General features: G+C 37.8%; 3 protein-coding genes and 1 pseudogene across 4 annotated transcripts; 1 reads left to right on the plus strand and 3 right to left on the minus strand.

The window, feature by feature from the left end:
- Positions 1 to 592: 592 nt before the first annotated feature.
- LOC146559955 (zona pellucida-like domain-containing protein 1) lies at positions 593 to 3,713 on the minus strand (annotated as a pseudogene).
- On the minus strand, positions 3,252 to 7,134 carry LOC146559956 (zona pellucida-like domain-containing protein 1). Its single transcript, XM_085244924.1, has 10 exons — positions 6,972 to 7,134; positions 6,353 to 6,468; positions 6,029 to 6,255; positions 5,746 to 5,930; positions 5,546 to 5,618; positions 5,369 to 5,466; positions 5,210 to 5,290; positions 4,927 to 5,098; positions 4,716 to 4,818; positions 3,252 to 3,948 (listed from the first exon to the last, which is right to left on the minus strand). The coding sequence occupies exons 1-10, from the start codon at positions 6,983 to 6,985 to the stop codon at positions 3,869 to 3,871; spliced, it is 1,149 nt and encodes a 382-aa protein (XP_085101050.1). The 5' UTR covers positions 6,986 to 7,134; the 3' UTR covers positions 3,252 to 3,868.
- Positions 7,135 to 13,960: 6,826 nt separating this feature from the next.
- On the plus strand, positions 13,961 to 18,876 carry hspa8b (heat shock protein family A (Hsp70) member 8b). The gene is made up of 9 exons (XM_085243704.1): positions 13,961 to 14,333; positions 15,805 to 16,014; positions 16,098 to 16,303; positions 16,498 to 16,650; positions 16,766 to 17,321; positions 17,437 to 17,639; positions 17,731 to 17,929; positions 18,010 to 18,242; positions 18,335 to 18,876. Exons 2-9 carry the CDS (start codon positions 15,810 to 15,812, stop codon positions 18,518 to 18,520), a joined length of 1,941 nt encoding a protein of 646 aa, XP_085099830.1. The 5' UTR covers positions 13,961 to 14,333; positions 15,805 to 15,809; the 3' UTR covers positions 18,521 to 18,876.
- A 253-nt stretch (positions 18,877 to 19,129) lies between these two features.
- Positions 19,130 to 22,028, minus strand: lim2.3 (lens intrinsic membrane protein 2.3). 2 transcript variants are annotated; one of them, XM_085244925.1, is made up of 5 exons: positions 21,880 to 22,028; positions 21,044 to 21,236; positions 19,634 to 19,783; positions 19,411 to 19,545; positions 19,130 to 19,335 (listed from the first exon to the last, which is right to left on the minus strand). In XM_085244925.1, the coding sequence occupies exons 2-5, from the start codon at positions 21,216 to 21,218 to the stop codon at positions 19,274 to 19,276; spliced, it is 522 nt and encodes a 173-aa protein (XP_085101051.1). In that variant the 5' UTR covers positions 21,219 to 21,236; positions 21,880 to 22,028; the 3' UTR covers positions 19,130 to 19,273. The 2 variants fall into 2 exon arrangements, with proteins under 2 accessions (XP_085101051.1, XP_085101052.1); XM_085244926.1 differs by having other exon boundaries at positions 21,044 to 21,232; positions 21,880 to 21,971.
- Positions 22,029 to 26,896: the final 4,868 nt, after the last annotated feature.

The raw sequence follows: 26,896 nt of genomic DNA on the forward strand, positions 1-26,896 counted from the left end.
TTTGTTTTATTTGAGGAAAAGGTCACGATTCAGAACAACATGGTACTGATTTACACTAAACGCTTCCATTTAAGACGCCAAGTGGACCAAACAATAGCAGCAAAGTGCCTCCGACAGGGCAGAGCAGAGCAAACAAAGCCCTCACTGTAGGGTTAAGGGTCTAATAGTATTCAAACATAACTTTTTCACATGTGAATAAACATACATGTAATTATTAACATTATAAACGAATGCCTGGATTTTTGTACTATTGTAACAAAAAATTTGTACAATTTTATGACATATTAAAATAAACTTGTGCAATTGGACCTTTCCCTTTCTTTTTGGTTTCAATATACTGGACCAGAGTGATTTAGTGGTTATGTTTTTTCTAAATTTGTGTTAGAAATTTCTGGTTAATTAAATGAAGTGCATCAAATTGTCCAATCAGAGCACTTTCCATGGAACAAGCTCATAACGGTTCAGAAAATATCTTCTGCTCTGTGCTCAGTTTGATGTTTGTCGTGATCTAAAAGTCCTCAACAATGAATTCATCCATTTCAATTAAACCTACATGACCATTTTATGAGTTGTGCAACTTCACACATCACATTCAACACAGATTCTTAGCATCAAAGACTGAGTCAGCTGGCAGATCTACAGAAAAATCTAAAGGAAAGAACACCAGTAATGTTAATTAACTGGTTCGTTTTAAAGCTAATTTTGCTTTTAAAAGAAAAATAAACTTTTGATCTAAAATCAAAAGAGCCAAAAACAAAACTGCAAAAAAAAGAGAAAGAAAATTAGCCTCAAAACATGCTTGAGCCTAACAATACAGGGCACACAATCTATTATAAATGTGTTAACAATGTTTTTCTTGCATTTATAAAATTCTACAACTAAAAATACATTTAAAAAATGCATTACTAAGAAAACAGAACAATTATGAAGTGAAGCAAAAATGTGTATTCAGAGGTTTTGGCCTGTTTTGAAACAGAGTGGCTATAAAGCTTTGAATTCTTGCTGTTATCGTGTAAATTTGTTAGAATTAGTTAGAATCAAAAGGATGCAACTGTGATAAGAAAACATACAGCAGCCTAACGGGTCTAAAAAATGACAATTTTTTAATTTAATTCTGACTGTTTGGAATGGATTCATAATGTGAAGCTTGAATGAATGAATCTGAATGCTCACGACTGAGCCTTCAGAGGGTTAATTTACCCCCAAAATATTGTAAATGTATATATTAACATATATAATACTGTCTATCTTCTACTTTGTTTCCTTTTATGTTTGTGCTGTTATTTACTGCCAAGTACGAAAGCATACCTATGCTACTCAACACAAGTGTCATTGCTTTCCTCCTCTGGCTTCTCACGTGGATGGCAGGTGAAGTTACTATAGTGCTCTCTGACACGTATTTGTTGACCTTTCTCTTGCACAGTCTCTCAGAAGATCCAAATTTCTGTCAAAAACATGAAAAACTGCAAAACAATCTTCAAACAGGTAATGGAAATGTTCACAGAACTGAGCAAAAGTTAAAGACATAATATTTTAAAGATCAAAGTCTATGAAGTGAACTTACAGACAGTAACGAGCGACGTTTAGACACCTCACAGAGTCTGGTGACACAAAGCAAATAGAAAGTGGAAACTGTCTCATACTCATTGTCCACCAATCTGAAGGCTTCAAAGGAGAAAAGCGCCTTTTGCGACACCCCATTGATCTCCACCATAGTTTGCGCATCCCGTGTATACCTAGTAAAATAATAAACATGTACTTGAGAAAGCTTGAAATGTGTCAGTGTGTAAATGGGTACATATTACATTTATCTCACTCACCACACAAACAGGCCATAATGGCCGCTTTGCATTGGACTTGGACTTGTTGTTGCAAAGCATCATTCCAGCAGCACATTGAACCTTTGAGAACATTGAACCTTTGAGAACAAACAGAGAGTTTTTTTTAAAAAAAGACAATTTAAAAAAAAAAAGTTATTAATGTAAATTTTAAAACTTGCCTGTCTTTTAGATTGATGGCTTTCACTTCAACATAAATCTTTGTCTTCACTTCAAGTCCTGTTTCTGGGATAGTTAAGATCTCTTGGTACTGTTTGTCCTGTTCCAGGGAAAATTAATAGAGAAAATGAAGTTTTAAAAGTATTTTTTTTTATATTCTAGTTAATTCTAAAAGATTTTAAAGATTACTTTGTAGAGCTGCAGACTCAGCATGTTGAATAATCTACCATCGTTGGATTTTATACTTGAAGTCCCACCAGATCTGCATTCAACCAAATAAACATATTATTTTAGAGTATGACAGATTCAGTTTGCAGGTATTACTCTGTGCGTCACATGGCATACTCACACACTCAGTTTGGTGTTGTTGAACAGATATTTCATCCGGTATGTGCAGGAGAAATTGTACCGGATCTGGGGCCTGTAGGTGATCATGCCCGCAACGCGGTCTATAGAAGTAACAGTGCCAAAGACAGTGACGTACTGGACATATGAGAAGTCTGAAAACTGTCCACTCCTAATATGACTGCTTATCTGCTGATGGAGAAATATGTTTTAGCATGACAGCTTTCAATAAATTTGTTAAAAAATTGAAACTGAAGTAAAAACTATTATATAGGTTACCTCAATATTATTACCGCAGAAAGAGAGAGAATTTGATTTATTGGAAAGCTGAATCTTAATCTTGGTGGGTCAACAGTGAAGTCAGCAGTCCCATAACATTTAGGATTATTTGTCTGATTATTGAGGACCACCCAGGACTCGTTGTAAAAAGCATTGTACATCGGGCAAAGGTAGATGCTCAGGTCTATGTGCTCAGGCCCGCAGGTCACAGATACATCTGAGTTCTCTGGGAGAGGAAAAATAAAAGATTTCAATCAAGTCGGTGGAAGATTGAGAATGGTTTTAAACTAGAGAACTCTCATTATGCTTGCTGCACAAAGCCTACAGTTACCTGATAAACAAACATTTAGCAGCTACAATGCCATATACTTGTTTCTGGAGTTGACAGAAACCCAAAAAGACTGTTAAAACAAAATGAATGGTGGAGTAAGTCTCTACTTTTATTTGTATTTTATGCACAAGACTTGTATCTGCTGTTCTGAGGCATCAAAATATCTGCTGTTGCTGGTCTGTGAATATACGCCGTTTTAAATGACTCTCTCAGAAACATACTCAGTATCCTTCTTCCACACTTAAAATTGTGAATGAAGCGATTTGGGAGATAATAATAATAATAACAATAGTCAGGGATATAGAAAGATGTTTAGATCTATAAGGACGACACAAATATGCAACTTGATAAATGTCAACAAGTATTTATTATTTAACATCAACATATTAGCTCCCTCTGCTGTCTGTTATGCAATAACAGGCAGCAAAAAGAAGAAAAAAACAAACAATGTAGCATGAGCAGCTACTTTTTTCACCATTCTCAACTCAAAAATCATTTAAAAGTTCATTGTCATTGATTTCAAGGTGCCATCATTCCTTATCAATAAGACTCTTGACAACCTGGTTCAAATCATTTATTTGCCATACACAGTTATTTTAAATTATTCTGAGCCCTTATCTCCCCATTAACAAACTATATGATTTATACTGAAGTTGCATGCTTAGATAACCACCGACCACCATGTAATATGTTTGTGAAATGGAAAAGCTACATAGAAATATGAAAAAGACCATGCACTGTTCCTTACTATTGTTCCCCATGACCTGTTTTATTATCTACTGTATAATGACCATGCATTGTAGATGATGAAATACTGCACTAGCAGTTTGGGAGATCGGTAAAAGGACTCCACTCTGAGTCAGAAGATATTAGAACTTTCTCTTTCTGCGCCCGATGTACATCCCAGTGTGAACGGTCAGGGCAGTGCTGAAAATATGGCGAAACACATGATGACAGCCACCAGAGGCCCATTGTAGCTGCCCCCATTATTCACACCTTTGTGAACAGGAAAAGAGAAAAGCATTAAGGTATTAAAACATTGTATATCTAATGAGTCAGCATTGCTTATTACAGACAGAATAAGTAACCCTTTCAGAATAAATTTGTACACACTAACACAGAAATGTCATACGTCAGAATTTTGATCTTCTCCTGTAAAAGTGAATCAAAAGTCATGGTCAGAAATGGATAGATTTCAAGCTTATTGTGCTGTTGAAAAAGAATTGCTTAGTTGCTTTTCTGAAAAAAGTCACACTAGAAAACTGAAAACACACTAGAAATCTCATAAACTGATGCTAGGTGCATTCAGGCTATGCAGGCAGCTTAGCATAAAGCCTGAAAACAGAGGAGAAATAACTTGGTTCAGACTCGACAGGGTAACCAAAATCTACCATCAAAGACTAAGTTTTGATAATTTTTTAAAAAATTGTGTCAGCGTTAATCTCGTTAAAATGACGTTAACGCCATAACCGCATTAACACGGCAAATCTCCGTTAGCGAGTTAGCGCGGACACGGGGCTAACTCGCTAACGGAGATTTGCCGCGTTACCGTCATTTTAACGAGATTAATGCTGACAGCACAATTTTTTTTTACATTGCGCAAAAATATTAATCTATTAATTGTAATTTAATGTAATCCTCTGTTTTCATCCACTAGCTGTATTGGCAGATTTGATCAGGTGAAAAATAATCTTTATTAAGCGGCATAAAAGGATAATAACACAAGAATACATATTTTATTGCAATTTGTTCTAAACACATACCAGTTTTCTGGTTGCCCACGACTATGATGGGAGAGGTGATTGTAGCATTGCTCGACACGGTCTCCACCTCTCTCTTTCTCCTAAGTCGGGGGGTGCCACAGTTCTATCGAAAATAAACAAAGACAAACAAAATACATTTTATTTATCTTAGTAATACAAAAAAAATGAATTCTTTCAAGATGTCTGGTAAAAACAAGTCACTTCCACTCACAGGCAGCAATGAGCTACATGTGGATGTCTCACAGAGTCTGGTGACACAGTGCAGGTAGAAAGCAGAAACTGTCCGATTTTTGTGCTCCACAAATCTGAAGGCCTCAAAGTTGAAGTTTGCAGTATGTGACACTCCGTTTTGTTCCACCACAGTCTGTGCATCCCGTGTACACCTAAAGTGAAACAAAATACATGCACTTGAGAAGGTTTCAGGGGCTCGCTTGAAATGAGTTTCAGTGTATGTCAATGATTAGATGAATTGTGGTTACATTTGTATAACTCACCCCACAAACAGATCATAAGAGGTGCTTTGCATGGGATATGGACTTGTTGTTGCAAAGCATCTGTCCAGCAGCACATTGAACCTTTGGGGACAGACAGAGATTTTTTTATGGGTCTTTTCTGTTAACGCAGCCAGTCTAATGTAAATAGTTAAAGCTTACTTCTTTGTTAGATTGGTGGCTTTCACTGAAACATAAATCTTCGTCTTCAAGTCAAGTCCTGTTTCTGGGATGGTTAAGATCTGTTGGTACTGTTGATCCTGTTCCACAGAAAAGTAACTGAGTAACTGAGTTTGAAAAGTTTTTTGGTAATCTTCCAAAAGTTTTAAAGGGTCTTACTCTGTAGAGTTGTATACTCAGTGTGCTGAGAAAGGTGCCATTGTTGTCTTTTATGGCCAGAGTCACACCAGATCTGTAGTTGATAAAAAAAAAAGACAATCATATTATGCTTTTATTTCTTTTTATTATTATTTTTAATGCTTTTAATATAACAGATACATTTGTGCACATATCTTTTGCATGTGGCATTACATACTCACACAGCCAAGTTTGTGTTGTTGAGCAGATATTGCATGGGGTATTTGCAGGAGAACTTATACAGGATCTGGGGCCTGTAGGTGATCGTGCCCGCAGCGGGGTCTATAGAAGTAACAGTGCCAGAGATGTTGACGAACTGGACATTTGAAAAGTCAGAAAACTGCCCAGTCCCAACTTGAGTGGTTATCTGTTGACAGAGAAGTAGTTTTTAGCTTGACAGCGTACAATAAATGTATTTTAAAAATGTATTATAAATCTGCAGCAAAAAGCTATTGCATAGGTTACCTCAAAATTATTATTGCAGAAAGATAGAGAGGTTGTATTTATGGGAAAGCTGAATCTTAATCTTGGTGGGACGGCAATGAAGTCAGCTGTCCCATAACATCTAGAATTGGTGATCTGATTATTGAGGACCATCAGGGACTCGTTGTAAAAAGCATTGTATATCGGGCAAAGGTAGATGCTCAAGTCCATATTCTCAGTGCCGCAGGTCACGGATATGTCAGAGTTCTCTGGGAGAGGAAAAATAAAAATATTTAGAACAAATTACTGGAAGTTTAAGAGTTTTTTTAAACTGGAGAACATGCTGCAGAAAATGATGATACAAACCTGGAGCTCTGTTTGTAGGACTTAAAGCACAAGCATCTGGTGTCTGAGCATCAGCCCTCAAAATTAGGCCAAGCTGGAATAGAAGAAGGAGCAGCTTCATTGTTCTCAGTGTGGACCTGTGAGAAAACACCAAAACAATGAGAATAAGGCATTCACCATTTTCTTTTAACAAAAAGTGTTTTTGGGAAGAAAAAAAAAAACTCTTCAAAAATGGACAGATTTCTTTTCTGTGTCAAAAACAACAGGGTAACCTCCCTCCAGGGCAAAGCTTACAGAGGTATTAGTTTCTTAAGGCTATTGTACAACACACAGTAAGCAGCCACTTGAGAGGAAAAACAGAATAAATTTTCAGTCAAGTTCATTAACATCAAATTGATAGCACATTCATAGTTGAGATGATTAAAAAGTAATTGTATTCTGCATAGACACATTCATCATGCTGTCTCAGTACAAAAACATCTCAAAATACTCACAATACACTCAATATTTCTCAGGTTTAACTTTTACAATTAATATTTTTCTCTGCTAATACATAAAAATATTTTTCCTGATGCAGACACATTAATTTGAATAATTTTCATAAATAGATTTTTTTTTTTTTTTTAATTGTGAGACTCACCGATAAGCCTTCATCTGGGGTCTTCTTCCTCTCAGCTTCCAGATTCCAGATCCTATTTATACCGTTGTCCCCACAGGGGCGGGTGATGGAAGACAATAGTGTAACCTGAACACTGAGCCTTGAACATGAATATCTTCTTTTTTTCAAATCATTTTGGCTTCTTCTTTTAAAATACATTTTGATCTTGAAGAAAATATCATCAAAGTATTTTTAGGATTGTGTAGAATTGAACATCGAGCTCTGGCTTATTTTGACAACAATAACAAATGGAATACTGCATCTTCAGGCACCATAATGTCAGACTTTTACTTCATTAGCAGTGGCACTATTGCATATTATGCTGCCCTTTAATTTAAGTTCCACATAATAAAGTTAGTCTATTAATTAAAATCATCCGATACACTTTCTTTATTAAAATGTTGACATTTATGCCAAGGAATTATAGTATCACCTATGGTATCACCTTGTGTTCTTGTTATATTAATTTGGTTATTTTATTAATTTCATCTTTTTTTTTATCTGAAGTGAAACATCATATTTAGTTTCATAGCCAAAAAACAAACTGCACTATAGGATTTGGTAGGAGTGTCAACATGTTGTATAAAGACTCATTAAACTGTGCTGTTTAACATAACGTAACATATATGATCTATTTTAAATTAATACATTTATGGATTTGAAAAACACTTAATTGCTGTCTTGGGTATAAGCGGAGTACGTGTTGCCTAGGAAACATATACAAACAAATAGCATTCTGTTTTCAAAGGTGTCTGAAAAGCCATGATCAGTGATTTGATCACAAGTTTGTGGAGATCTTATAATGTGATAAAAACAGAAGTAACTGTCGTCAGAGTTTTGTAATGGGTCGTTTTTTGTTTTGGCCTCAGGCGCTAAACTGAAAATAGAACGTTCAGCACTGTTGTGTACAGTCTCTAACTTAAAGACACACCTATCTCAGAGGAAAACCAAGGTCTTTTGTGAAGCATCAAGACACGAAAGGGACTCCCCAAAGAACACCACCATAATACAACATGAAGGGACAACCTGAGAAAGATTACTTTACAGGGATCTAATGTCAAATGCCGGTTATAATCTCTTCTTTGTTGTGAAAAAAAAAGCATTTGTCTGCAAGCAACACCATCAGTGTTACTCAAGGCATTGCTAGGTGAAAACCTGGACCCCTTGGGAAAAACTATTAACCTGGTTCAGGCCTGTGGCAGATTTGCAATAGGAACTGTCCTCAAAAATAGGTTGTTCTAAAAGAGTGCGATTGTCTGTAAGTCTGTGACACTCAAGTTGTTTCTGTAAAACGGGCTCAGTTTCAGTAATAAAAGTATGATTGCTGTGATACTTGATTATGAAACAAATCTTAATCTGTATCTGATTCTCTAAAAACTAAAAAAAAAAAATACAACAAAGGGACACACTGAAAATGAGCAAACAATATTTTCGGAAGCACAGCCAAGGGATCCCTGGCGATTAGTAACCTGAGGATACATGCTTTATGGGAAAAACAAACAAAGACACATATAGTGCGTTTAGGTGTGACGCATAGATTCTACACCTAGCTTATCATGGACGTAGCAGTGCAAGTATGCAGATCATCAGACTTTAAGCGCAGTTTGGATGAAGACCCTTTAGGTGATCACTGATTGTATGTTAGATTAAATTCTGAACAGTATTTTAGGAGTAGTGAGTCAGGTCAGATCAGTAGGATCCATATATGACAGGGTAGTACATACATTTACTAGTATTACCTGGTCAATCAGAGCCTGGGATGTTCACTGATGGTCCGCTTGTTGGTCCACACTTTACCTTTCAGCTTAAACTATGTGTTAGCTGTTGGGAACTTGACAGATTTCTAAAAATCTAAGTCAAAGTTGATTTACTTTCATTTCATATTGTCTTCTTAAATGGGTCAGCCACTATCAGATGGTAAAACTGGGTTTACCGGTGTCACACAATTGCATTTTAAGGCAAATAATACCAATTTAAATGAGCTGGTCTTGATAAAGTTGATCCCAGTGATGAAGTTCACACAGGCTTTGGTTGCAATAATCACATTTAAATTGTTGTAAAATGTGTTTACTTTATATAAGAATGCATTTATACTTCAACTTGGGCTGTAACACATTTCCATTTCCTCTAATACAAAACGTTACATTTGTCATGCTTTTCATGCTTGTTTTTGCTTTAATGGAACAAGCAAGGTATTTTTGTCCACTGGGTCCACACTAATTGTTATTTAACATTCAGATTTATGGTAAAAAATAAATAAATAAATAAATAAATTAAATGTAATGCTTATAATTACTTAGAATGTCTTTTTAACACATGGACTTTGAATTTAAAATATGTCTATGCAGATCACTAAAATATAATCATTTTTCTTTTTGTCAGTGTTATGTGTGAAGTTGTTAACCTTGTCCCAAAGAATTGTATACTGTCCCTAACAGTGCATACCTTGAATTATGTTATAGAAAATATAAGTAAAATATATATGTAACATTACCTTATTTTTGTATAGCTTCTATATCCCATGCTTGTGATACTGATGGAAGCATACGGATACACTTTGTTACAGGCATAAATTTTGTGTAGCTTGTTGCAGGATGTGCCCTAAACAGTCAATGACATACATCCTGGAGGTTATATTGTATAAATATAGAAATGGGAAAAAAAATTATATATTTTATTATGTGTCTGATTTGACATGATTTACATGATTTTCAAAATGCAAATAAATTGATTACTTCTATTTTTAATGACAGTTTCACAGTTTCTATATTTTCTTTATAATTGTAACTTTATAGGGTAAAATTAATCTAAAAGCATTGAATCGTTTAGTACCACACCTACTGACTGCAGTTACTCCCTGCTTTATTGCAAAGCCATGAATATATGCAACACCTGAGCAGTATCATAACATTTTTGTAACACAGGAGGTGTCCTTTTTTTGTTTAAAAGGTCATATCAGAGCACAGCACTACCTCATACTGTACTGGTAAACCAACCCCAGGATTTTTTTACCATTATTTTTTTATAAAGCTTGATTATCTGTGACCCACTTGTGCATTTTTAAGAACTACACCCTGATCTCAGTGTCTGTTCTCACATAAATTTTGGGTGTTGGTTCAGGTTGTGTACTTTAGAGGAAGCCTCCAGCTATGTCCTTAATACTTATTTAGCAATAGCACATAGAGGCGTGGTTAAGCGAATGCTTTCTGGTTCAGTCTGTACTTCACAGACTGCAAAGAGTAACATTCTTTCACTTTCTGATATTTACTTACTAATCGTACTTACTAATTGTACTTACTAATCGTACCACAGCATACTACAATGTTAAAAAACAAACAAAAATAAACTTCTTCCAGAAGAAAAACAAAATGTAATATTAGCATTTAGAGCACCTGGTCTTTATCATTAGTTAATTAGTTAAATACAACCTCAGATTAACATTCAAAATGCCATATTATACTGTCATTATTTTTTTAACAGAAAATAAATCAAAATGCAGAAGCAGTGAGTGGAAAACTACAAGGACACTCTTTCTGCTTCCATTAAGAGAGTCGAATTAAGACAATAAGTAGCAGCTAGATGCCGCGAATCACATGTACTTGATTAATTGAGCATGTGCAAGTACGACCACCTCTATAAAAGCAGGTGTTTTGGCACTTCTTTGGACTAAAGCATTCAGTTGTGTGTTGACTCAATATCAATGAGGAAAGACATCAGCAATGATCTTAGTTGATAACTGTTGCTTTCCATCAGTATAGGAAGAGTTATAAGGTAATTTTACAGTGAGAGACATTATTCATAAATGAAAAACTTTCAAAAAAAATGAAAATTATTCTAGAGTCAAAGGTGAGACCATGTGTCCAACAGCTAAAGCTTGAATGAAATTGAATCACAGACCAAATCTACAACAGAATGTCTGAAAAAGAAAACATCTTCACATTGCTATCAGCTGGGAATTTATCACAATTGTGGTCTTCCTCTCCTTCTTACCCACCACTGTGTCTGGTCGGTTGGAACACCAACAAATCAGAATGTAGTTTGGTTATTATTCTGGCTGATGGTGGTTCTATACACACTACTTGTGCATTTTGGATTAGGGTTTGTTAAATAAATGAATGACATGATGTTATATGTCGTGTTTTGTTTTTACCTCATTTTCAGACATGTCACTGAACCAGAACCTGGCATGTTCAATTCAAAACCTCAGAAATGAATGAGAATGGGTGTGCTTGTTTTTTTTTCTTACCATGACTGTATATACTGTTAAGAGCTGGAAGATAATGTAAAGTCACCATATGTTTTCTATGCAAATGTATAATTTGTAAACTCTACCCACCAGGTGAATATAGTTTTAAAATACTTAGTTTTATGATGATTTTTAATCAAATGATTAAATAGTACTAACTTGATGTCACCTACTTCAAAATTTGTGTGTAAAAATAAATACCTCCCCCTTAACAAACTTAAAAACGGTTACCTTTAATGAGAACTTTAAAAAACTTGAATATGAAATGACACATCACCTCAGAACTTCTTCTAGTTTCTATGTTTTCTGCTGTTTTAAGACCATCTGGTCTTGGGTCATAGTATCCACAGGGATTTTCTGCTCAGCTCACAGACTCAGAATAAAAACATTTAAGCCAAAGGTGTCCTGTGTGCACTTTACTGACAGAGTTTCTCATTGTGGTTTATTAGGAAAAGGCTTTTTGGGCAACAGGGGATTTAATAGTGTGAGTGTAAGTCAAGTGGAAAAACTGCCTGTGGAACTGAGTGACAGCTCTTTCGCTGAATCCAACATTGCAGTAGGGTGACCAGATCTGAAGACCAGATATGAGTAGTATTATTGTAGTTTATTAGTGCTTTGTATTTTACTTTAATTCAACTTCCTAACTCCCTCTTAAATACATGCAATACTTTGAAGGGTTTGTTATTTTGTTTTTGTTTTTAAGAGCTCATGCAAGACGTTAACTATTCTTAACTATTGCTAATTGCTCTTCTATCAGGTAATCAAGTTCAGGTTTCTGTGACAATCTCATCCATTAACGAGCCACATATTTTTGGCTTATGTAACTGGCTTATATAAACTAGATACAGGACACTGTGTTGTTATGTGGGCAAAGTGGACACATGCCCAGGACCCTGGAGACAATAAGGCCCTCTGATAAGCTGTGCACTCCTCCTGTTCAGATAAGGACTCCAGCACTGAGACCAAACTTATTCTAGTTAAGTAAAACTAAACTAAAACAAGGAGAATGGTCCTCTTGAAATGTTCAAGATGACAGGAAAATAATTAAGGACAACATTTTAAGGGGCACCTGTCACTTATGGACATTGAAACTGAACTATGTGGCAGCTGGACTTTAGGAACTATTATATTTTAATTATTAAAAATTCTTGCTATGCACATGCATACTATTTACATAAAATACCACAACCACAGCCTAGACTCCTAAAACAAATGCTTTCAAAAGCTTGGAAAAAAAGACAGTCAAGGTTGATGTATTTCTGAGGTCACTTGGGAAATCATTCCAGAATCTTGGTGCAAGGTCAGCAAAGATGCCCCTTTTGAAATAAGCTTGGGCTGCAGGTCTAGAATGATTGGGAAGCAGACTTTAATGATCCTGTGGCAGCAGGTGCAAAACCAATTAAAACTTTAAATACAGTGCCAAAAAGACGCCAAAAGATTTTTAAAATGTATTTGACTCCTTCAGGTTTACGTAATGTTCTGATTCTAAATGTATATATATATAATAAACATTATGAGCTGCAAGCATAATCGTATTACTGTATTGTGTAATTGTACTGGTGTATGTATAGGTTGCATTGTGTTGCATGTTCTGTGTCTGTGGTTATGAGAGGGGAAAGAAATGTTGCCCTTGTCATGTAGCATATATACACATTGTACTTTGGGGGAAAATTTGTCCCCCAAAGTTGACATTGAGTGATGATGAGCAGGTATTGATGTTTCTAAACAGGAAAATTAAGAAAAAGAGAATGCAGCAGCAGGGGAAATTCATTGTTTCATCCAGGAGTTGAAGCTGTATCACAGCAGATTTCATACATATATCAGTATGCCAGTGGGGTAGTTTGAACTCTTGGTGGCAGAGTGGGGACCACATCTGAGGAGGCAGAAATAACTTCAGAGCGCCTATTCATCTGGAGCAGTACAGGTGGATGGATTGATCAATTGTCAATATTGTTGTTATTTAGTGGTCATTAAAATGTCTATAGAATCTAAAAAACTGATGATGATTCATTTCATAAGTCATGACACATTGTTCTCTACATAAGCTACTTTTATAAGTTAGAAGTATCCGTATTGGTATTGGCAATACTGGCCAAGTATTCGCTTAGTATCAGATCGCAGTAGCGCACCACTACAGAGCAGTGCCTAGCTGTGCGTCTGAGGTAAAATGGTAGTATTTCACAATTTGTGTATATAGTACTGGTGTGCTTTTTGAGCAACAAGTGCACTTGTTGCCTAATGTCTAATAAACTATGCTTCCTATGATGTAACTGGAAACTCCTTTTAACCCTTTGCTGTAACCTTCCACACAACCTGAAGAGTACCTACTCATGAGTCAATGACAGCTTTCCTTGAGAAGTCTAAATCAAGTTTAATGCAATGGTCTGGTCAGATCTGTTTTTTAGGATCTAAAAATTAAGCTTGCTTTGAAAAGTTAAATGCTGCAAAATCAACCAGTGAAATTAAGCAGTGAAATTAAGCAGTTGGTGTGAATGGCTGAATTAGGTATAACTGAATCCAAGAAATATTTGTAACGCCGAAAGATTTTATAATGACACAAAGACTACAGATAGCAAGTTTGTGTGCTTAAATCTAGCAAATTTTCCACAATGAACAAAGAGGGAAAAGCTGCCTACAAGGTCACTTTTGCCCAGGTCGCCATATCAGGTAACTCACTCAATCAAAATAACTCCTTCAGGAGTACCTGAGGCGGGAACCTGTGGAATAATCCAGAAACTGTTTGGCACTGCTGGATCATTCTCCTCAGTGAGTTTGCTAGTAATTGCTAGAAACGAAACTTCAACTTTAGTTTTTTTTTTTTCATTCTCTGTATTTTCCTGATAGCAACTGCTTTGGAAATCTGCTGACGGTATTTTTAATTGGACCGCTGGTCGAGGCAGTTGAAACTGACGGGAGAGGATTGGCCAGCATCGCTCCTCCTGTGTTCTAGAGAGTTCGGAGTGGGAATGATATTGAGGAGGTCCGGCCGCTCCCACACACATACACACACACTACTGACTGATACCGGGGATCAGGACCCGTCACACCCAGTCACTCAGGGCAAAGGCAACCTGCGCCACAGTAGGAAAACAACAGAGGTGAGTATAGAGAGGAGAAGCGTGTGGCATGCTGACGTCAAGTGGTTAGCGTCACGTTAACATCATTAACGGCTGCAGTGTTTTAAGGTAACATCTAAGCTAGTTGGTGCTTTTTTTTGCTGTTGTTTTGTTATTAGGTTTATCTTACTGCCACACATCCTTAAGTATGCATGTTAAGTGTAGCTTAACCGATAAGATGCTTGACAGTTAAAATGACAAACAACAGGTAGAAACTGCTACTGCTGCTGCATGTTCCGTCTTACTCAAAACGGTCGGGATGAAGTTTCTAATATGCGTTAAAGTTACATAAAGTGGGAAGAAAGATCCAGAAAGTTCGCAGGCTTCTGAAGAATGAAAGGGCACGCCCACTCGCACTGCTGCTGATAGACTGGCATGTACTTGCTGCTGCACAGTCACTCTTTCCCATCATCACTCCCAAAACAAATGCAATGCAGTGTCCATAAACAGTGTTAGCGAAGCACATCAGTATAAACAAGAGTCAGTGCAATTTGCAAATAAAGTTGCTTTGCATTATCCAAAGCAAGCACCTGTATAAGTTGTCATATTTTGCAAATTAAGAATGCAAGCTAAAACCTACCCGTCATTATCTTTATCAATATAGGAATGTTCATGCGGACTGTAATAAAGCATAGCTAAAATCAACCCACTGTTAACCACAGTCCAAATATATTTATATATCAATCAGCTCTACTTTTTGCTAACCCAAGCCATAAAGCCCTGGCTCTTATCAAACTGCCAGTCTCCACATTTCTGCTGCACCACAACTGGCAGCATGCCCCACAGGAGGAACCCAGCCACCCACTGGCATGAAAAGTTTGTTATAATGACCTCCCATGTGGTTTAAGATTAGGGTATCATTACAGTGTGTTGGTAATCTGCTACTGTAGCAACAGTAAACATGGCTTTTCCTATTTAGCTGTTTTCCCAACATTTTCCACATAGTTTCACTCAGAAATGTATTGATAGAGAATCCCTTTTGTAGTTTATATTTTTGAGATTATAAAACAGAATATAGAATATTAGTGTCTTGTAATGGCCACTAGAGGTGATTTTGGATGGCGCATTCTTGTTAGACCAACAGCAGTCTGCACACTAAAAACACAGAGATAAAAATTTTGATTTTGATTATAGGTGTCCAAATACCTTATTCTTGGAAGAGGCCCATGCTTCCCTGTCGTTCCTTGTTAATGTAATAAAGGCACTTAATACCAAGTTCTCAGAAAGGAGGAGGCCTAGTAACAGGTGTGGTGGACTTAACTTTCACTGAAACCATTTGTTTGAACAGCTCAGACTCTGATAATAGCCTCATTACCCCATACTACAAGAGTGCATCATGGTATCCCCACCCCACCAGTGCTTAGAGCTGAAGTTACTCATCTGCCACATATCCACACTGTCACTTTAGTGCCAGTCTGTGATTAACAACTATAAATAATGATCTTATTCTCAGGAACCATGTCCAAGGGACCAGCAGTTGGTATTGACCTGGGCACTACCTACTCCTGTGTTGGAGTTTTTCAGCATGGCAAAGTGGAAATCATTGCCAATGACCAGGGAAACAGGACTACACCCAGCTATGTTGCATTCACTGACACAGAGAGGCTGATTGGGGATGCAGCCAAGAACCAAGTGGCCTTGAACCCAAACAACACAATATTTGGTATGCTTTTTTCCCCCTAGAAAATTCAAGAATAGAAGATGAGCTTTGATGTTTCTGCGTATTAATCCTTTATTGCTTCCCAGATGCCAAACGTCTCATTGGACGCCGGTTTGATGACAGCGTTGTCCAGTCAGACATGAAACATTGGCCCTTTACAGTGATCAATGATGCTTCACGACCCAAAGTAAAGGTGGAATACAAGGGTGAGGCCAAGACGTTTTACCCAGAGGAGATCTCCTCCATGGTGCTGCTTAAAATGAAGGAGATTGCAGAAGCATACCTTGGCAAGGTACTTCTGAGCAAAAAGATTTATAATCTTTTATTTTAAGTCTCTCTTTCCCAGCAAGACACAGAAATGTCAACAGCAGACTTCACTGCTTGTGTCATGTTTACTTTTACAGCCTAGATACCTCCTGGTTTAAAATCAACTAAAAAAAACCTGCTCATCACAGTTCTCATTGATAGTCTTATTAAAATTTCCAGACGGTAACAAGTGTCGTAGTGACTGTGCCTGCCTACTTCAACGACTCTCAGCGCCAGGCCACCAAAGATGCAGGGACCATTTCTGGGCTTAATGTCCTTCGTATCATCAATGAGCCCACCGCTGCTGCCATTGCCTATGGCCTGGACAAAAAGGTATGCTAGAGTTTTTTGATGTTGTGTAGAAAGCCCTAAAGTTTGTCTGAATAAAAAAAATAAAAATGTAGTAAATCCACAATCTACAAATTACGATTAAATGCTACATTTTTAGGTTGGATCAGAGAGAAATGTTCTCATCTTCGATCTGGGCGGCGGCACATTTGACGTCTCGATCCTGACAATTGAAGACGGCATCTTTGAAGTGAAGTCCACAGCGGGTGACACTCACTTGGGCGGTGAAGACTTTGACAACCGCATGGTGAACCACTTCATCTCCGAGTTCAAACGCAAGTACAAAAAAGACATTAGCGACAACAAGAGGGCGGTGCGTCGTCTGCGCACGGCATGTGAGAGGGCCAAGCGCACCCTGTCATCCAGCACTCAGGCTAGCATTGAAATTGACTCTCTGTACGAGGGCATCGATTTCTACACCTCCATCACCAGAGCCCGGTTTGAGGAGCTGAACGCAGATCTGTTCCGAGGAACCCTGGAGCCTGTGGAAAAGGCTCTCCGTGATGCCAAGATGGATAAGGCCCAAATCCATGACATTGTGCTAGTGGGGGGTTCTACTCGTATTCCTAAGATCCAGAAGCTCTTGCAAGATTTCTTCAATGGGAAGGAACTCAATAAGAGCATTAACCCTGATGAGGCAGTGGCCTACGGTGCAGGTATGGCCCCTGTGTGCTTAGAAATAGAACAACAACTGTCTTGCACTACAGAGCTACTAATGAGCAACATTTTAAAACTTGATTTCACTTTTCTTTTTTCTTTTTTTTTCTGCAGCTGTGCAGGCAGCCATCTTGGCAGGTGACAAATCTGAGAATGTGCAGGATCTCCTGCTGCTGGATGTGACCCCCTTGTCTCTGGGCATCGAGACTGCTGGAGGAGTCATGACTGTGCTGATCAAGAGAAACACCACAATCCCCACAAAGCAGACCCAAACCTTTACCACCTATTCAGACAACCAGCCTGGTGTGCTCATTCAGGTAAAACTACAACCTCAGTCCCCTCTTCCATTTGTTTACTAAAATGTAAGACTGAAACATTGAAAATGCTTTTTTGATGTTTTGTCATCAGGTGTTTGAGGGTGAAAGAGCGATGACAAAAGACAACAACCTCTTGGGGAAATTTGAGCTCACCGGAATCCCGCCAGCCCCACGTGGGGTTCCACAGATTGAGGTGACATTCGATATCGACGCCAACGGCATTATGAATGTGTCTGCAGTCGACAAGAGCACCGGCAAGGAGAACAAGATCACAATCACCAATGACAAAGGTAACTAGGAAGTGAACTGTATCCAGATTGTGAAAATCGAGTTCTTTGCATTTAAGCCATCTTATTGCTCTGCTACTCAGGTCGCTTGAGCAAAGAGGACATCGAGCGCATGGTCCAGGAAGCTGAGAAGTACAAAGCTGAGGACGACGTGCAAAGACAGAAGGTCTCTGCCAAGAACGGTCTGGAGTCTTACGCCTTCAACATGAAGTCCGCTGTGGAGGATGAGAAGCTAAAGGGCAAGATCAGCGACGAAGACAAACAGAAGATTTTGGATAAATGTAACGAGGTCATCAGCTGGCTGGATAGAAACCAGGTATGAGTTTGTGCTGAACTGTGATTAGAAACCTTGAAAACAAATGCTCAGAATAAACTTGCATTTGACTCCCTCTTGTTACTTCTCTACAGACGGCAGAAAAAGATGAGTTTGAACATCAGCAGAAAGAGCTGGAGAAGCTGTGCAACCCCATCATGACCAAGCTGTACCAAAGTGCAGGTGGGGTTCCAGGGGGCATGCCCGGCGGCTTCCCCGGGGGTGGTGCTGCTCCTGGAGGAGGAGGATCCTCCGGCCCCACCATTGAGGAGGTCGACTAAGCCGCAGCTTGAACAGATGTGCATGAGCCTGTTCCCTTTGTTCTTGAAACGTTCGTGTGAGAGTAACACCATTCATGTTATCGCAGTATTATGTAAATACTCAAAACCATTAACTTCCATTCTCTGTTGACTGTTTTGACTTTTTTCTTCTTCTTTTTTTTTTAACTTTGTTTTGTATGCCAGGCTTAAGGCTGTATCTGCACTGTGACTTTATTGATTAACAGTTTCTCTTGGAAGTGAAGTTCCTTTGAGTTTAGTTCACATTTGCATTCCCAGTGTTTTTCTGGGTTGATATATGAAGCTAAAACTGTTGTTTATTGCACAACGATTAGCTAAATTAAACCAAATGAAATATTTTCATGATTTCCGAGTCATTTATTTATTGCCTCAAAGCTTTTCTGTGAAATTGAGCAGCACTATGGAGTGTTTTCTCAGGCATGGCTTTCAGCCTGCACGTTTAAATCTGAAACTGCATCAAAGCCGATGACTAAGCAGACATGCTTGTAGTTTTTCAAGGCTTCCTTTGTGTTTTTGTGGGTAGTTTACCATCAAAGTTTATTTGCTGGTCCTGATAGTGTGCACAATAATAGAGCAGAGACAAGACAGGCAACAACATTTTTCTCATTTATTTTGCTTAGTCGTGACTACTTAAGATGTTGGAAAGTTCATGGGGGTGTATTGGTTCCTCTTGGTCGCAGGTTATGGACCATTGCTGGTACACGTGTGAGAACATATGTTGAAGTGTTCGGCAGGTCAGCGCGAGTTAGAGTTTCTTGGGCATTCGTGCATCCGGTAGGCACACATGTAGAAGATACCTGAAACAGGGTAGGGTAAATAGTTCAGTTAAAAATAAAAAACACATAACACTTAAAGCATCATGAGATCCAAACCTGAGAAGAACGTGAGCACCACTGCCACCCAGCCCATTATATAGGACCAGGAGAATCGCCAGCTGCCATAACGTTTGCCGTAGTAGTTCACCGTCACCCCTGTGTACACAGCCATCGCCAGCAACACAAAGAAGCCTGCACAAAAAGATAGCGTAAGTACCGGAGGTGCTAATTCTCTGCTATACCAGGAAAGCTTTTATATGACTGCATGTGAGGAGCTCACAGGAGATAAAGAAGAGGATGCCAGCTGCAAATGTCTTGTCAAACCCGTCGAAGGAGGAGTAGTGGATGAAGGCCATGACGCCAATCACAATGCCAATGAAACAAGCCAGCAGGGAAAGGATCATGAAGGCCCGGGTGGCATCCCAGTATGCTGTGAGCCAGAGCGAGACAGGCCAGACTTAATAAATGCAGACTTTAGAAGTATGTTTATTCTTTGTTACACATTCAGTTTGTGAAGTTATATGTTGCCTGTATTTGTGCTTGTCCTAATGTAGGAGACAGATCTAGCTTGCCATCTAGAGCATGTCAAAAAATGTGATGAAGTAAGAGAGAAAATGGAAAGCTGTTTTATGTTGTGTTGCTGGTGCAAATAAAAGCATATGAAGAAATCTCACACACAGGCTCCCCACCAAAAATAGATTTCCTAATAACATCTGTGCCACTAGTGTGACTCGCAACCTACTTGAGGTGGAAGCACAATTTCGCAGTCCCCCTGTATGGAGGACTGAAAGTGCCAAAGCCAGAAATAAATGAATAAATAATTCAATGCAAGCCTTTCGCGTCTTTATTATATTATTTTCAATTTTGAAATAGTTCCCTTATTTTTAATGCTCTTTTTACATCACTCCCCGCATTCCTACTTTATTACCAAACATCAAAATATGTTGTGGGTTCAGGGAGTTTTTTTATTTGTCGATCAACACTAGGTTCAGAAATGTTTGCCAACAAATAAAGCAGTTTGTCTGGACTGTGCACGCTTTTATGAGTGCACATAAAGAAGTGTAGATGTGATGTTTTCTCAGGGTGGGTTTCAAAGTCAAATAATTTTATATTTATGCAAACAGAGGTAAAAAGGAAAGGGGAAATGTTTTTAAAATGAATGTATCTATATTCATTAATAAATGTTATTAACCACTTAATTTTAGAGATAAATAATTGCTGGTGCTATTTAAAGCATAAATGTTTTGGCATTTTACAATTAGTTAATGGCTATATGTATTATTTTTTCATCTACTGTGATATTTTTTAGTCAGTGAGTCATTTATTCATTTTATTGATTAATTAATTTTTATTTTTACATTTTGGTTTTGTTTTTTTTTCAGATTGGGTTTTTAAGTTTCAGTCATCCCTACCCATGAACCTAAAGGGAGTAACCATAGTGAAAATTGGAACTAACAAAATATATTGATTAAATAACAAAGAAATTTTTTTTTTTCATCGTTTTTTGTAACACCAAAGTATATTATTTTATTTTATTTTGGAAGTTTTGGTTCTCCATACTCATAAAGAAGAGAGGGGAAGTATTCCAGTGTTGATCAAGGTTCTGGACTAATTGTGAGCCAACTAAGACGTATTAATGAGGGTAAGCCTGTCTGTAGACATGCAGTGTAAGACAACCAGCAGGTCTTACCAATACTGTCTGTATGTGTCATGCATTTCCCAGGCACACAGTACCGCCACAGGCCCTGGTGCATGTAATTGCTGGAGTGCCGATACTGCATCCAGTAGTCAGTTGCCGTGGAGACAATGAGGAGTATGTTTCCAACTCCGGCACAGAACAACCCACCTCCCATGAAGCTGTACATCCTGCCAAAAAACACTGACTGACACGTAGACAAAAAACAGGTCAAGGCCTCACCACCACATCTGAGCCCCGGCTATACCAATTAGAGCAAGTACTTCCTGTTACAGAGAGGAGTAACAGTGGGCATGAATAAAACAATATCTAAATACATTCAGCGGCATGCCACAAATGCGATGCTGGAGCTATCGACAGATCTGATTGCATATATATGAAAAAGAAAAAAAGAACTGTCTTATAAGACATGAACAAGCAGCAGGCTCAATCTGACAAATCATTAACCTCTAACTCTGCTGCATCAGGAAGTGTCTATATCTTTAAAAGCACATGCAGGGCTGATAAACATTTTTCAAAGCCAGATATATTTATGTTAAATTATACCCAAGTCTGCCAAACATGGTACAGTGAACAGTGTGTAAATGATGCACACGAGCTCGGGAATTTTATTCCATCTAGATTCAGTGGTGCATCCGTAACACATGGCATATTGTTTAAATATTTTATATAAAGTGGGCTTTTCCACTCTGTTTTAAATTTAATTGAAGTGAAATTTAAGAGAAGCAAGGATTCACCCACTGAACTTAATTCAAACAACACTAAAAAGGACTTTCTTATTCCATACAAAATACAGTTAATTGCACTGTGTTTCCATATTGATCACATACCTCTTTTTCCCCTTAGAAAAAGTCAGAGATTCCAATAATTCGGGTTGTCAAAGCACGGAGGAGCCCAATATTGCCCAGGATGGCAGGAAAGTTTTGTTTGTGCATAGGAAACCAAGCGAACAAACGGGCTGACGGAACAATGGAGCATGCTGAGCCACAACCAATCACAGAGGATGAGTTTTGTGTTTTAGGGAATCTGCTGAAAATACAAAACCGTTAAAGCGCTGCGCACATCTCGGCAATACTGATGACACAGGGCTTTTAATTCAAAATGCTCCACAACCATACACAGCAAACCCGTGGCCTGCGCTGCTCAACCATAGTACTGTTGAAAGAGAGATTATTTAACATAGTGCAAAATGTAGAAACAGAATCCTCTGCAGTGTTGAATTATGTAATGTGACTTTGGTAAATCATTTTGCCCATTATTCACATGTTAAAGTTTTGTTTTTAATAAATATTGGGCTCTTTCTCTCTTCAATATAGACTTTCATAAAATTCAAATTGTACAACTCACAAAAACTTTTATAAGGCTCATAACATAGATGATAAATCAACCATCTCATCATCATTTTAGTTCCACTAAAATGTTGAAAGTACAAATTATGATCATCTAAATAAATTTATATACACACACACACACACACACACACACACATATATATATATATATATATATATATATATATATTTATTTATTTATTTATTTAGCACTAGCGAGCCCAGAGGAATTCATTTAATTATAGATGAAATAAACAAAATAAATTGCTGGACCATATGCATGCAGTTGGCGTGAAAGCGTGATGAGTGTGGCTAATAAAACTGTATAATGTGGGTAAAGAAGCTGCAGCACAAGTGGTTTATCTTTGCTGTAGCACCTGGCAGAAAGAGCGGGCTGTAAAAGAGAGGGTTGCGTGTCAGAAATTAATATTTCATTCGGTTGCTTGATAGTGTAGCATATTCTATACGAAAAGGTGTTACTGTTGAAAGAGTCAGGACAGATGAGTTTCTAATCAGGAGCACAATCAGAGGGTCAATTATGAAGAGTTTGTTTTCCAAGAGTTTGGAATAAATAAGTAAAGCAAAGCAAAGTCATTCCAAGTCTGGCATATTTCTTGTCTTAGCTCTTCCTTTCCTGTATCGTTGATGGTGTGTTTTGACGCCTCAGTATCGAATGAAGGCCAAAAAGCAAAATAGGTCTCAGGCTTTTTCCAGTGGGTTCTCCAGTTAGGCGTAGCCACCCTTAATAACTTGTGATGCACACCGAGTCACTTTGTTCTGGAGGCAGGTCTGAAATATGACAGAAACCACTCAGTTCAGAAAAGACAAACAAGAGTTACACCTAGCAAGTGTCCAATGTGGAAAGAGTGAAGGCAGACGTTAACGTAGCACACAACTAATTATTTATTGGTACGGTTACTTAGAATAGAATAGAATAGAATAGAATAGAATTCAACTTTATTGTCATTGCACATGCACAGGTACAGGGCAACGAAATGCAGTTTGCATCCATCCAGAAGTGCTTAGTGATATAGATATATTACAATATATATTAGCAATAATATAGATATGTAAGTATATTACAGAAATGGGTCTATTATGGTATGTTATAATGTACACGGTATGAAGTATGTTGTGAATATTCTATAACTATAAGTATGTACAGGCTGTAGTGAGTACAAGCTATGTACAGGATATGGACAGGATATAAATATGAAAAACTATACAGAATATGAAATAAATAACTTTACAGGAATCTGAGATATACAGCTATACAGAAATGGGAACTATGCAAGTTGTAAACAGTTGTAGGGTTAAAAATTATCGTATGTACAGAATGATTGTTTACACAGAGCTATACAGTAGTGCAGTTAAGATAAGTGAGGGTGTGGATAATTTCTACAGAGGCTATATAAAGTGCTAGTGGTTGTGAGTGGTGGTTCACTCCATGTTATTATTGTGTGTTTGAGGGTACAGTTGTCCATTGTGTGTGTGTGTGTATGTTCAGTCCATGAGTTAACGTGGGTCAGATGTCAGGAGGCAGAGTTCTTATTCACAACACAATAAAAAAAAACAACCTTTGAACTTTTTTTATAAGGACAGGAGGGAAACTGTCACACTGTGATATGTACATGTAGATTTAGGCCCATGAGGAGACGCCTAAATTCTTAAAAACTCAGCACAATCTCTCTAACAATAAACAAGATAAAATACATAAGATAATAAAAAAGATCTAAACAATTTAACTTCCTCAAACTGAATCATATTTTATATCAATCTCAGCTCTGTCCCATCTGGTGTATCCAAATCGTGTTTAACCCCACATAACAGAGCTATAAAAACATGACAATAGTAGTTAATTAACAGTAGTTAATAGTTTGAGTCATGCTGAACAATGATGGAATTTATTTAAGTATAATGTGTAAGAAAATAAGTGGGTGGAGTTTATGTAAAGGTGGTTATTTAATTTCTTTAGTCAGAGTCACTGGCTATTTCCATAAAGGTCATTTAGAGCACACACAGGTGTACACAATGAAAATGGATTCAGCAGCCTGGTTCAGCAGCCTGGTTCAGCATTGTTCATTAGTGAGCTTGGCCTGCACAGGGCCACTGGTAGCACAAGAATAGGATAAAATCCATTTATGAAATATTTTGTTTGAGGATTGTTTGCATTTCAATCATTTTATTATGGTTTACGCAAACCCCTTTTAACATATTTATGTTTATTCAGAGCAAATTTAGGTTTTAATGCAATCTATAAAACTCAAAGGTTGAACCCATGTTAAATGTGTTGGTACTAACATGTCTGCTGCTGTGACATCTTCAATCAAGTAGCACAGCAGCAGTTATCTTCATATCCCCCTTGACAATGAGCTTCAAAGGACAACAAGCTAATATGTCTGTACTTTTAGTTGCTATAAATACAAGTGGACCTGCTCTGAATTTAATCCTAATTTCACAAAAAGCATTCACACATTTAAGTTCTCAAGCATTTACTGGGAACCATGTAAAGGAAAAGGTAAATAGTATAATAGTAACTGAGTAATAACTGAGTCAAAGGCCATCACATGCTTGACTCAGTTATTACCACTAGGTGGTGCATTTTATTTAATCTTGCACCAAACACTGACTCATTAGCTGCATTTTGACTTACAGAAATATACCAATGTGCTGTACTCTTAATTTTCTCTTAAATGCACACTAACTTACCTACCTATATTAGGTTTACATTGCAGTTTGGGTATCCAATGCTCCATACAGTAAGTAAGGTTAATGTATTAATGTCATAGTCCCGGGTCTGTGACCCAGTGTTTTGAGTTTAGTGGGTTTTCTAGTTTTGTTTGCTTATGAATCCTACGGTTGTGTAATGTGTATATTGTTTCTTGTAGTTCTCCCCTTGGTATATTTAGTCTTCTTCTGTTATACATTGTGTTAGAATAATTCCTCCCTCATTGTTCCCCATCCTCTTGTGTCTTGTTTCCTGTGTTAGTCATTGATGCCTCCCTGTGAAGTCAGTCTTGTCTCGTTGCTAAGCTGTCTTTTTCGCTCTCATCACTCAGTGTCTCTTCCCAGTCTCCTCTTGTCCTCTGCCAGATCGTTAGTTCTCCCCCAATGTGTCTCATCCATGTTCCACGTTCGCAGCTTCAGGTTTCATGTTTCACATCCTTAGTGTTTAGTTTCTTCCCAGTTTAGTGTTAGTGAAAGTCTTTGCCTTTTGTTTTGTGTTTTGTTTGATTTTGTGCAGCCTTAAAATGTGGTTTGCTTTAGCTACTGTCCGCTTTTGGGTCCTTACTTCAAATACATGATGTGCGCCTGCAGATGACAATTAATCCCACATTGATTGGATTTTTACTATTGCCCTTCACATATTAAAAATCCCCTATACAAAAAATAGTGTTCGCTATTGTTAACTAAAGCACTCTGTTGTGTACACATTGATGCATGAACAGGTCTAAACACTTAAACTGTTTTTACCTTACTCTGGGAAAGCTTCTTCAAATTCATCTTCAGTCCCTATTCAAGACGGGTTACTTTTGCTCGTACATCACAGCCACTTTTTGCTCCAATTTCCAGTTGTTCATATTATAGTTATCATGCATGTGCACTTTTTTATATAGACGAGAAGAGAGAACTACATTTCCAACAAGGGAAAGTATCGTTCTACAGCTAAAAATGACAAATCTACTGTCGACCTAATGTTGTACATTTTTAGATACATGTGAAGTGGTCTCTTTTACAAACTGAGCCTGTGTGCGTGTGGGAGGGGTCAGCAAACCACACAGACCCTAATCCACGCAACAGGGCTAAAAGCATAAATTTGTCGAACCCTTCTAAATTGCATAACCTATTCAAATTGCATCGGATTACCATTATCATCCTAGCCTGGTGGGACCCAGCGTGTATTTGCCGAAGGCAATGGAGTCCAACTCGCTTTCCACGCCATCCACTGTCTCCCTGCCAAAACACTGTAGTGCTTCCACTAATAAGATCTGCACAAAAGAGGCACATGCAGCAGCTGACGGTGCAGACACGAGGAAAAGCCTTTTATATCTCGCTGCTGTCACGTTTCAGGAGACATACAGAAAGATGAAGGCTTCCTCCGCTCATTAAACCGCATTCAAAAACAGGCATTTTCAGAATACTGCAATCCGTAGAAGGCATCAAATCACACACAGTGTAGTATTAGACATTTTACAGGGAGCATGATATAACAATATCCAAGTTCATTCAAACCTCAGGGACATTTCGCCATTTTCCTTTTTCCTCACTCTGCTCTTTAAAACCTTCTCCTGATCACATTGCTTGCATTACAAAATGGTTGTGTTTAAATTATTCAGGGTGTCTTTAATCGTTATCAATCATTATTTAAACATACAAAGTCCAAGATGATTTCTTTCAGTTTGGTTCGAATTTATTTTTATCGTTCACAAGGTCAGCCCAGCAATCTATAGACTTCCAAGGAACCTTGAGAGGACTGTTGTTATGTATTAGGTGTGTATAAACAAGGCTAAATTGA

Source organism: Mchenga conophoros, linkage group LG14, assembly GCF_057382185.1.
Source record: "Mchenga conophoros isolate Kocher_MC1m ecotype Shallow Benthic linkage group LG14, M_conophoros_male_GT1.1, whole genome shotgun sequence".
NCBI lineage: Eukaryota > Metazoa > Chordata > Actinopteri > Cichliformes > Cichlidae > Mchenga > Mchenga conophoros.